Source organism: Miniopterus schreibersii, assembly GCF_964146895.1.
Source record: "Miniopterus schreibersii genome assembly, chromosome: 12".
NCBI lineage: Eukaryota > Metazoa > Chordata > Mammalia > Chiroptera > Miniopteridae > Miniopterus > Miniopterus schreibersii.
Genome location: NC_138112.1, coordinates 24800154 through 24812819, shown reverse-complemented (window position 1 = coordinate 24812819; position 12666 = coordinate 24800154). Strand labels below are relative to the sequence as shown.

Genomic DNA, 12666 nt, shown 5'->3' with positions numbered 1-12666 from the left:
ATCTGCACAGACCAAGAGAGAGAGAAGGGGGCGGGCGGGGAGAGGAAGGAAGGAAGAAGATGATGAAGAAGACACACAAGAAACGGACCAAGTGGAACGGAACAAATAAGCGTTACAAAATAATGCAGAATGTAACTCAATCTAAATAAACTAAATATACTAAAATTTTCTGTTCTAAGGAAAGGTGTGCTTTCATATTTTCCTTTGTAATGGAAGACAGGTGACTGTGAGGACAGGGGCTTCTTTATTCTGCTCTTGTTTTCTGCTTAACATGCTGAATATGTCTCTTTTCCCTGCTGACAGATGCGGTGAAATTTGACCTTGATGGAATAAAACGTCCTTCGTCAGGCTTTGACTGATACGATGCGGTACATTCCTACTCCAAGTGTGGTTCTTGGACCAACAGCATCATTTTTACCTGAGAACTTGTTAAAAAAGTCAGAATTCTAGGCCCAACCTCAGACTTCCTGAATCAGAATCTGTGTTTTATGAAGATCTCCAGGTGAGTCATATGCACATTAAATTCTGAGAAGCTGTGCTCGCGCGAATCTTTCCAGATAACACCACTAATGTCAATAATAAAATGGGATTTTCCCTCTGTTTTTCTTTTGTATTCTGTGAATATTATCTCCGTTGAGACTTTATAAAAATGATGATTTAGTGATTTCAAAAGCTAAAGGATGATGTCTGCTACCTGAATAGGAATCTTCCCCCAAGTTGTACAATCAACAAAAACAGCAAATAAAATCACACATAATCCATGCCTTCAGCATTACTAGGGGACAAAGAATACCTATCATAGAAAAATGATCACTAACTACAAACAGGAAAAAAAAAGTGGTTGGCATGGAAGACAGGTAAGGAATGTCCAGAATACAACACAGTTTACTAATTAGAGGTAGGTAGATGTTGGGGTTGGGGATCCGAGTTTCTTGAAAGGGAAGCTGACTCAGCTTGCATGGACTTTTTACGCCCTTGCTGTTCTTCCTTCTGCCTGGAATAAGGGCCTGACGGTGAAGCTGAAGGAGTCATCTTGAGATCATGAGAGGGGAAGGAGAAGAGAGGCCTGCAGACCCCTCAGGGGTAACATACTGGCACTGTACCAATACCTGTGCCACTTACCTTGGTACTTGTTACATGAGAAAATAAGCCCCATCATTTTTAGCTATGTTTCTGTTTTATGTAGCTGAATGATAATACACTTGGTAAGCTTTTAACATAGTACCTGGACACAGTAAGCATTTGATAAATGTTCAATATTATTAATAACAATAAAGTGTTATAATTTACATCCACTTAATGCTAACATAAATGTACATTTTTGGAAAATGTATTTGCCTTTATCTGATTAGCTTTGACTTTTTAAAAAGTTCTAATTTTTAAAAAAGAATTATCTCAGATCCTTACCTTCAAAACCTAAAATGAGTTGTAATAACAATAGAAACTCTTTATTGAACATTTAATTTAATCCAGGGCCTATGCTAAATATTCTATATGCATCTTCACTCCTAATCCACACAACAACCTTCACAAAAAGGTATAACCTCCTTTTCACTGAAGGGGGAACTAAAACTCCAATATGTTAAGTAATTTTCTCAAAGCTACCCTTCTATTAAGGAGAAAGACTATTATTAACATCCTTGTACATCTGACTATAAAGTTCATTCATATTCTTAATGATCACATATTAATCATTACAGTAAATTATACATTATTTTGGTTAGAAATAACCACACCTAAGCAAATAAATAAAAAATCTGAAGAGGGTACATTGTGCCAAGGACCTCTTGGGAAATACTGCTTTGCAGGCTGGAAGGATTCAAGGTCATCCTTCACAACAATTCTTTCTTCATCTCAGGAAAAGATGAATGTACGTAATTAACTGTTCCCGCTGAGAGGATGGCATTGCAGTTTTAAACCATTCCCTTCCCAGAAGATAATCACATCAATAAACATAATAAGAAGGAGGGATAGAGTTCAAAAGTGTGAGTCTTCAAAATGTTTCTGTCCTTCACTGATGGTCCTCAAGCGTTAATATGCATTAGAATTTCCTGGAGGGCTTATTAAAACACAGAGTACTGGGCCCCAACCCCAGATTTTCTTAGTCAGTTAGTCTGGAGTAAGTCTCGGAATCTGTATTTCTAAAAATGTCCCACGAGACACTGATGTTTGTGGTGAGCAGGTAAGGAGCGTAGGGAGTGAGCTGGCAGGGGTGGCGATTTTAAACATGGTCATCAGAATAAGCCCTTAACATTTGAGTTAAGACCTGGTGGGAGGTAGTGGGTGGCAGTCCACATTGTTTGAACTTTAGGAACAATTTAAGAAAGGAAACGTCATCAGCAGAGAGCTAAGAAATCTTTGTAACTAATGTGTGATTATTACCTAAAGCAATCTAATGCATAAATAAGAGCAACCTTGTTTGAAAAACCACTTTAACTGATGTTTGTTTCTTGGAGTTTTGACTCACTCGATCAAGGTCTTACAAACAAAGGCCATTGATTAATTTAGGGTCTGAAGGAAGAAAAGCTCTTTGGCAAGGAATTCCTATAAAACAGGATATTATCAAAATATTATACTACACTACTCCTACAAAATAGTATAATATTATCAAAATTAAACTATTGTAACCATTATAAATTGATAAATTTACTGTAAGACTGGCTTTTAACTGCTATTTTAATATTAACTTAAGCTATTGAGTTCATAAGTAGTTTCTGAAACCACGGTTTAACGCTGATAACATCGCACTCTTCTAGAGCTAAGAACATTATTGAGGAGCTGCAAACCACCATATGCAAAAAGGAAGCCATAGTTTTTATCCAAGAACATTAAAATGAGATTTTAAGATTTTTAACAAAGAAAGAACTTAGGCCACTTTCTTTCTCAAGTAATAGACAATCTCTGAGTCAGAACAAACAAACAATAAAACAAAAAGCTAGAAACAACTGATGTCTGAGAAGACGTATGACAGCTGAGAACACAGGAAGGACAGGACAAGGGAAGTCACTCGCTCTCAAAGGCACTAGATGGAGAATTGCATGTGCTTAACTTATCTCCTGGAAAGTGTTCACTTCCCCAGCTTGTTTTGATATTTCAGCTGCCTGGCCTTGCCGCTCTAGGCCCCTCTTGGCTCTATCCTTGAACCAGTTCTTCTCTGAGTGCAGAATGAGTTATTCGGTCACTTAGCACCGAGGCATCTTGACTGCACGCCCATTAGCCTTGCACCGAGTTCCTTCACTTATCACAGCCCGAGCCAGGCCTTTCTCAGTTTCAGCAGTGCCTCAGTTTGGGCAGATCTTGAGGTCTGTTTGCTTTGTGTTTGCTTTGCTTTTGTCAGTTTGCGTTGCTTTTGCAATTCTGATGATAGGTTTTTTTACTTGTGAATCCCAGCCTAGGGGCTGGGACCCACTATCAACTGATAGAGCAGCTTCATTCTGACATCTTGCTTGCCTAGATCTGCATATATCAGAAGGATTGGAATCCTCATTACTGCATTCACATTCTAGTCACAATATCAGCTCTTTATATCTCTTGCCAGCCAGGTGTTGGAATGTCACCTACCATACAAAAGCAAACCCAAGTTTAAGAATGAGAAGATGAGAGGCAGTAATCCTTTAATGAAAGGCAATACTAAAATATTATGTATATTGTAAAGAATGTTATCAATAGCCGCCATGGTGGAAACTGCAGTAGAAGAGCCGTGTACCACCCACAAGCAGGCACACCATGGAAAGAGCTCCTTCCTGATCAGCTGCTCTCCAGGTAGATCCCATTGCCAGAGCCATCTCTGTCAGGCAGAACAACGTGTCCTTCTGTCAGGGTTCAGGCTGGAGTGCAGACACTAAAGCAGACCACGTGGTAGAGCCCCTCCCCTGCCCTGAGGTGAGCCTTCCTCAAAGCAACATTAGAGCAAAGGTACTTGTGAAATAATAAGAAATATATGTATTGGTCTCTGCCTCTGGTTCCTGACACAGAGCTCACAAAACCCTCAGTACTACTTTTACCTCCATTTGAAATATAGAAAAAATGATGCTGAGAGAGACCTGCCACTTGTTCCCAGTCATGGGCCCGGGAAGCTGGTGCAACTCAAGTGAAAAATCTTGAACTCCTTCCTTGCACTCCTTCCTTTTTCCCTCCCTTCCCCTCCCTTTCACCCCGTTCACCCTCCCTGTCATTCTTGTTCAATAGTCTTCACATTATTGATTATACCTCCTAGCATCCGAAGACGTCTACCTGCTCTTCCCTTTCCCACATCATTAACCCTTTATCACTTCCCTCCTGAATATGAAACTGTCAGCTACGGAGTGTGCTCATGTCCCTCTCTGGCTCCAAGATAAATCTACGAAAATGCAAATCTACTTATCTTGCACCTTTGCTTAAAATTCTTTCATGGCTCTCCATTATCTCACAACAAAGTCTGAGCTCCTTTATTTATTTATTTTCTAAAATACATCTTTATTGATTTCAGAGAGAGGAAGGGAGAGGGAGAGAGAGAGAGATAGAAACATCAGTGATGAGAGAGTCATTGATTGGCTGCCTCCTGCACGCCCCCGACTGGGGACTGAGCCCGCAACCCGGGCATGTGCCCTGACCGGGAATCGAACTGTGATCTCCTGGATCCTAGGTCGATGCTCAACCACTGAGCCATGCCTGGCAGGGCAAGTCTAAGCTCCTTTAAATGGTAATCCAGTTCTTCATGAACTAGTCCCTGCCCTCGTGTCCCCTACACCCCTCCTTGAAGATGGGTATGTACACACACACACACACACACACACACACACACACACACAGTTCTTCTGCCATCTCCATGAAGGTGATCTCCCAATGAAACATCCACTTCCGTGGCTCCTCGGGCTTGCATGCTCTTTGCTCCATCTAAAAAAGCCTCTTCACACATAGCACTTGTCCAGATTTTACTCAAGGGCAAATTCAACTTTATATGAATAACCTACAGAGGAGGGCACTTGCTATTCTCTTCTCCCATTGAATTTAGTAAATTTCTTACTATGTGTACGTCTCATCGCATTGCTATAATTAATTTCTCCATTTAATTCTGATTTTGCTTTCCCCCTCCGTGACTTCAGGCCCCCCAAAACCATATACTATGTCCTAATCATTTTTCTGTTCTCAGTAATTGTGACTGCTTCTGGTGCACAGTAATTATTCAATAAATATTTCAAGAAAGGATGAATGGAACAATGGGCAGATGAATGAATGAGGGGCAGTATAGAACAATGAAGTATAAGTTGGGGGGCCAAAGAGGCCTGGGTGTGAGACCCAGCTCTTCCATGTGATTTTGAGTAAGGCACTCAACCCCCTTATATCCCAGTTCCCTAATCTGTAAAGCATGAAAATTTGGGAAGTAGCACTCTCTAACTCACAGGGAAATGGGAAGGATTAAATGAAATAAGGCACGTTAAACACTAAACACAATTCCCAGCATGTAGAAAGTGTTCATTAAGTGCTATTGTTTTTCATTATGAATGGAAGTAACTTAGTTCAAATATATTGTAGACATGCAGATTGAACAAAAATTACCAAAGAGGGACAGTTGTTTAGAAGAAGAGGAACTGCAAACTTTCTTTGGGGAGAAAAGATAAGCTAGAGAATAGATGAAATCTGGGAAGGTCACCTGAGGCTCTGCAGTTTGAGTATATTGCCCAATATCACTGTTTGAAGCCTATTTTTAAGCAGCCCATTGGAAATGACATTGGGTTAAGGCATTGCTTTTATTGCCCAAACAATCAAGGCTGTGTTTTGGTGTCAAACCAAGCCAAACAGGAACAGCTCTGAATTTGTCTTAAATAATATTCCTCTCTCTAAACAGTGCTGACACTAAGCACACAGACAACTTGATCTTTATGAGAACCAAACAGAGATACGCAACATTTTATTCCTGTATTTTCACAGTATTTTTATACACATTACGGTTGAACTTTCCAGAGTGATCGAACCCTGTTTTGTTGGCCTAATTGCTAAAATGGTTGCAAGTCACTTGTGAGTAAAATTATGCCAAATGTCCTAAACCGTTTACATCTCCAGGCTGCATTTACCAGGATAGGATTGTTTACAGCTACCATCTAGTCTAAATACATTTTAACCCTAAATCCTTCCAAGGTAGTAACAAAGACACCAGCTAAGGAATGAACCACAAAACTTAAGTTTCAATATCTCCATTTCCTCCCCCTAACTTATAAATCAACATTTACTTTGTATTAAGTGTACATTTATTGTCTTCTTTCCACTCATCTGCTCTCTGCCTCTCGTGAATAGCCATGCCTTTTCATGCTCTGGGAGTTTTTATGGCACAATGTCCTCAGTTACATCCTGATTAGAATGGACGTGCCTGGCTTTGGCAATGGGTCAAGGGTGAGTTCATGAAGGTAAGAATGTGATTAATGAACATTCTTATGTTTTAGAACAGTGTTTCCCAGAACTATTGCAAGGAACATTTTTTAAAATGGCTTTCCCTTAAAATGCATGTGTACACACACACACACACACACACATACCTAGTCAGTTCTTCATGAATATCTTTTCCCTTTTATTTTATTTTCCCCTTTTTAAATAAAGAATACATTTTACTGTGTGTTATTATCTATTAGGTGTATCTTGATAATAAGATGCTTAAGATTATAGAAGCACTATGCTGACTACGGAACCTACCCTCAATTGAAATTAGCACAGTCCATTAATCAGCCTACATTAACCAGTGTAGAGTGAGTCTCCCTTAAAGGTCGGCTACCATATGCTCTGGAAATATCACTCTCAAATACGCCCTCATTTCTTCATTATTCACCCATATTTTAGCTCTTAAAACATATCTCACGAATAAAGTCTCTGTTCAGTGAGTCAGTATAACAACCATAAAAGTGAGTGAACAACCTCAGAGTAAACAGGCAAACTGTGTTGTGCCTAAAAGCAACAAATAATAATTGTTTGATTAAATTTTCAGCTTTCCAGAAACTTTTGGGTGTCACAAAATGTAAAATTCCTTGACTTTTACTTATCTTCAATAATGAATGAATGAGAGTATGCTTGAGAGTTGTATATAAATGAGAATAAAGGATAATATTTAAAACAATAAATAATCTAAAATTTATTTAAATTAGGTCGAGATCTACACAAATCCCTGCCCACTTGTATTTATTAATTGTCCTTCAGTACAGCTCTCTCTCCTCCCTCCCCAAATATTTTCACATGGGCATTGTGAAATTCCATGCCGAATTTTAACCCCAGTGCCCATCCCTGGACCAAGTAAACACTCCCTAATGCACAGCACAAACAGAATTCTGTTATCCGCCCTCTACTCCACTAAGACCTCCTAAAATTCTACCGCCAAACCAGACACTGAATGGGCAATGGGAAGATGCGAATGCTTAATATTCTGTAACTTAAGTAAACAAATTATACTTAATTCAGGATTTTTTATATAAATATTATTTGGACCCAGAAATCTTTAATTAGCATGCTTTCATTTGATAGTTTAGAATACTGAACCTCATAAAAATGTTAAGAGGGCACCAAAGCAGCATCTCCCATTAGCATCTAGCAAAGATTTAGAAACAGTGAATAAATATACTTCCCTAAGTATTAATAAGGGCAGGTTGACAAAAGTTATACCGGTATAAGAGTTATCCTCCAAGATCGATCAATAATCTACTTCCCCGAGGTTCTGGGAAGTAGAAAATCTAGTTAATTCCATCTGCAAATTTAAATGAATAGTAATAAAACCTGCAGTTAGAATGGAGTGTTCCTATGTGTCAGCTGGGTTCTAAATATTTTTTGTTAAATTTATTTCATCTTCATAACACCCCTGAGTGTAGGTATTATCATCTCCCCTTTCACACAAGTGGAACTGAGCACGGAGGGTCAGGTTGTCCCAGGTCACAACATCGGCTGGTGTGGCAGTCTGCTTCAGAGTCTGCACTCTTTTTTTTTTTTAATATGTTGTTATTGATTTTTAGAGAGAGAGGAAGGAAGGATAGAGAGACAGAAACATCGATGAGAGAAACACTGATCCGCTGCCTCCTGCACACCCCCTACTGGGGATCAAGCCCACAGCCAGGGCATGTGCCCTGACCGGGAATTGAGCCCGTGACCTCTCGGTTCATGCATCGACGCTCGACCACACTGAACCACACTGGCCAGGCAAGAGCCCGCACTCTTAATCGCCGTAATACGGTGTGTGTGTGGCATCAGTGGGTGATTTTTATTCTTTTAATCCTCAGATACCAAGAAGAGTACCTACCCCAAGGATCAGACATTGACAAAAGGTTGTCACATGGTGTCTCTCATAAATACTAAAATGGATCACATCACTATCTGAATAGAAATCTAAGAGCAAGAAGAATACATGTAAAACCATATAGCTAAGAAAACCTAGGGAAACAGCTCAAACAGATTACCGGCTGAGAAACCACTGTGACTCCCCTCTTCAAGCAAACGTATCAGGCAGACAGTAGCCCAGGAGGCAGAGAAGCAGGCACCACCGGGCTCTGCAAACAGCACCGCCGGGCAACACGGATGGGCACGCAGCAGCCACGGCAGGCACCTCCAGCCCCCAGCCAGCGTGGACATGAGGGAGGGGCGGGTGCGCGCCAGGCTGTCCGGGCACATGTACGTCCCTGTGTGTGAGGGCCCTGGAAGGCTATTGCTAGGGATTAATATCTAAAACAATGAACAAATAATTCAGATTCTGTATTTTTGTTTTGAGAGTTAAGTAAATATTATTAAAGCTAAGTACTGGGGTGGGGGTTTATCCTAGGAAGAGAAGTTCACTAAATACTTGAATAAACTGCCCAACCAATCAATGAGTCATTTAGCCGAGTGATTAGTTTTGACGGAAAATGTGTAAACCAAGCTTTAATTCTTTAACTTGATGACCTTCCTTTTTTATTTAAGATAGTTTACTCGTTCTTTAGCCTCTTGTGTACTAGCTGGTAAAGAGAGTCAGGCATTCATGGAGTAGAGGGAGCTTTAAGTTTCCACAGGAAGCATCCAATACCAGCATCCACCAGCCTTTAGAAAAAGGCTGCCTAATTAAAAACAAGACAAAAAACCCTGGTAATTCTTTACTCTCTGGGAAGATGAAGGAATATTCCTTCAACCAATAGGTACGCTTGTGGCATCTAAGAGTCAAGGTCTGCCCCATTTAGAAAGGATCGGGAGATATCACTTCTCATAACTATAAAGACAGTAAAGAGGAATCTATAGAAATTGCTACAGTCACATCTGGAATGTGGATATTTGAAAACCACTTATTATAATATGAGCGAATCACTGCATTTAAAGAATAGCAACAGGAAACCAGACCAGACACCGATGCAGACAGTTTGGTTTGCACTCTGCAACAGTTTCCAGCCACACTGCTTGCACTTGCAAGCAAGTCTTTTTTCTCTGACCCAGCTGAGCAGAGCCCGAGACATTATATTGCCAGAGATGCCCAAGTTAGATTAAGTTATTCTGGATTTTTCAGAAATCTTAAGAAAGAAACGAGTTTGTCTTTGTCCTTCCAAATCTCTCCCATGACTTACTTGCCCATTCCCTTTTCAATACCCAGTGAACTCCTATTGCTTACTTGGGATATTTTCTGGACTGAATGAAGGGCAGAATCTCAGAGTCTTGACTGGATGGAGGAAGCAGTAAATCTCGAAATCGTTCTGTCAAAAGAAAAATAAACATCAAGCTATAAAAAAAGCCATGAAAATAATTTCAAAATAGAATTATTGCCTATTCTTTTAAATGTGTCAACTATCTGACTGTGCATCCTTGATTAGAAATTTACCCACTGTTTCTATACTACTAAAATATATCTATTTCACTTTAATGACTATATAACTTTTTATGATTATATCACAACAACTGCAAATATAAAAATAGCAAGTGTTTACTAGTATAAACTAGTAAAATATTATAATTGAAAGATTAGAGGAAACACATGTGGCCAATAAATATACCAAGAGATGCACAATCTCATTAGTAACCTGGGAAATGCAAACCAAAATCACACACCATTAGGTAGCACCCCCATTACACGGCATGCAACTGATAGAAATTAATCTCACAAGACCAAGTGTTAGAAAGAATGTGCATCAGTGTAAGCTTTCTATATTTCTGGTGGGAATGCAAGTCGGTGCAATAGCTTTGGAAAACAATTTGGCATTGTCTTTTAATTTTAACCTTTGCATACCCTATGAGTCAATATTTCCATTCCCAGATACATACTCTGAAGAAATCTTCACGTATGTCCCAGGCAGCAAGTAAAAAACGTTCATAGCAGCACTGTTCATAATAACACAGGTAAACAACTCGGCTGCCCATCCATAGGAGAATGGACAATATGTAGCATATTCACACAATGGAATATTAACTGAAATAAAACTGAATGACTTCAGTTACAAATAAAAACATAGTGAAACATATCAGTATGATGTTGAGTGGAAAAAAATACAAGCAGATTACATATATAAAAGAATATCATTTTTTGTTGAGTTAACAAAAACTAAGCAATATATTGTTTAGGTATGTATATATGGAAAAAAAACAATAAAAAGGAAATATATACACAACTCAAGATAATAGCTACCTTTTAGGAGGAGTAATGGGATTAAATTTTAAAAGCAAAGAAATAGGTGTAATTGTTAATATTTCACATGAGTGAATGAATTAGCACATGAGGGCCAGGGACTGTCCAATGATAATATTAGCCCATGAACCAAGAATTTGATTTTAAAAATTCTGCCCTTATGCAGTTGGTAATGAAGGAAGGAGAGAGGGTGGGAGAGAAAAAGGGAGGGAGGCAGGAAGGGACAAAGAGAAGGGGTAAAATACGGAGGGAGGAGAGAGGGAGGGAAACAGAAAATGAGAAAAAAAGAGAAGGCAAAGTGGAGGAAGGAAGAGCCCTCTGTCCCTCCTCAGACCTGGTTATACTGTAAGCTATCTGTGCCGCATAACCTACCACCCTAATCAGGACCCCGGACTGGACATTCATCGCCTCTAGAGTCATTCCTAACGCAAGGCTTCCCTGATCCCTGCTTTCTTCCTCTCCTCCTACTGTGTCTGAAATCGATGGCCCTGCTCTGTACTCCTAGAACACTCCTCTCACCGAATCTATCACACTACATACTTTTTGTTATATGGTAGATATAAAATCTAGGTGATGGGCACAGTGTCACCAGGATAGGGAACATAATCCGATGCCTACATATTAAGGTGCTAGGTAAGTATTAGCTGAAAGAATATTTACAATTTCCAGTTTCTGCTGAATACAGAATACTGCTTGCCAAGGTTAATCACCCAACCGCTATCAACCCTGAGAAGCTAGGGGACCTGTCCTTCAGCTGCGACAGTCAGGCCATCAGGCTGGGACAGAGCACGAAGCTGAAACTCCACTTCGTACGGAGAGCTTCTATCATGTTCTCAGCGACTATTGGGTGAGAGTCATGTGCTCATTGTTAAAATGAAATGCTCTCAGACACATTCTTTCGGACAAGTAACAGCATCTAGTCTGGGCCAAAGCGGGGAAAAATAAGCAGGTGTCCCTGCAGGTCCACGAGGTATTCTAGCCGGTGGCGCCATGCCCTGATGCAGTCCATGAGATGGCACAGAGCCACCATGCCTCCAGGTAAGAGTGTCAGTGAGACACTGTCATTTAGGTTGGCATGGCAGTGCATAAGAAACAGAGGTGAAACACTTTACCTTAATGAATACAGAGTTGCCTGAATACTCTTATTATACTGGTTTTGCCCTTTATTTTGAAGTATCATAAATCATTTCAACAGTAGTAAGCTAAAAAAGATAATGAATAACTAAACAGTAAACATTATACTATTTTTCTCTTTCAAGAAAGATGGTGATGAGCGTGTAACTTGAATAAAATGTTTGTCAACATTTGCCATCCACCTGGAGGCCATAAGCATTTCACCGAACACATGGAAGTAAACAAATCTGCTGATGTTGGATCAGCATCTACTCAAAAGTTATGGATCTTTTATGAAAACTATGGCCAATGATGAAAATTTAATGCATAAATGTTTAAAAGGTTCAATAGGGGATCGATTGTCATGAAATAAAGAAATAACCTGACAATAACTGGAATCCAGGTGGCTGGTTTTGGTAGCGTCAATCAAGTTGAAGATAGGCTATTCGTCAAAAGATGATAATGAAGTAATTCTAATTTTACAATATTGCTCAAAATCAAATCATTAATACATGGGAAGATGGGTAGGAGTGAGGAGTGAGTGCACACTAAGTGTTCACAAACATCTTAAGCTCTCTTACACTCTTTCCAGTGACTGTATCTCAACATTCTCTACTGAAAGGCAGTGTTTACCCCCCAGAGCCTCTAGCTTGTATTCGCAAGTTAGGAAGCACAGGTGCATGTTCTATTTCTCCTTCCTCTCTAACTCAATTCCCTGCTCTTTCTTTCTTTTTAAAAAATTAAAGCCTGTCCCTTCCAGTGAAAATTCCTCTTTCTCACTTCTCCATTGAGTCATTTTCTACCCAAGCCTAACTATATTACAAAAACCCAACAATAGAATAGTTCCAAAAGATATTCTTTTCTTTAAGAAAGTTAATTTCAGGAAAGAAAGAAAGCTGGTAAAGGCTGGGGGTGAGGTCCCTGAGCACATACACATTAATAATTTTTATACAAATCTGAAAGAA

The 12666-nt window shown here is 39.6% G+C and overlaps 1 protein-coding gene across 2 annotated transcripts in view; it reads right to left on the bottom strand.

Annotated features, from left to right (window-relative positions):
• NOX4 (NADPH oxidase 4) overlaps positions 1-12666 on the bottom strand; it is a 129216-nt gene that overhangs the window by 27902 nt on the left and 88648 nt on the right. For both annotated transcript variants that reach the window (XM_081154290.1, XM_081154289.1), the window contains exon 13: positions 9581-9662. In XM_081154290.1, the coding sequence (XP_081010416.1) occupies positions 9581-9662 (82 nt within the window). The remainder of the gene's footprint in view (positions 1-9580; positions 9663-12666) is intronic.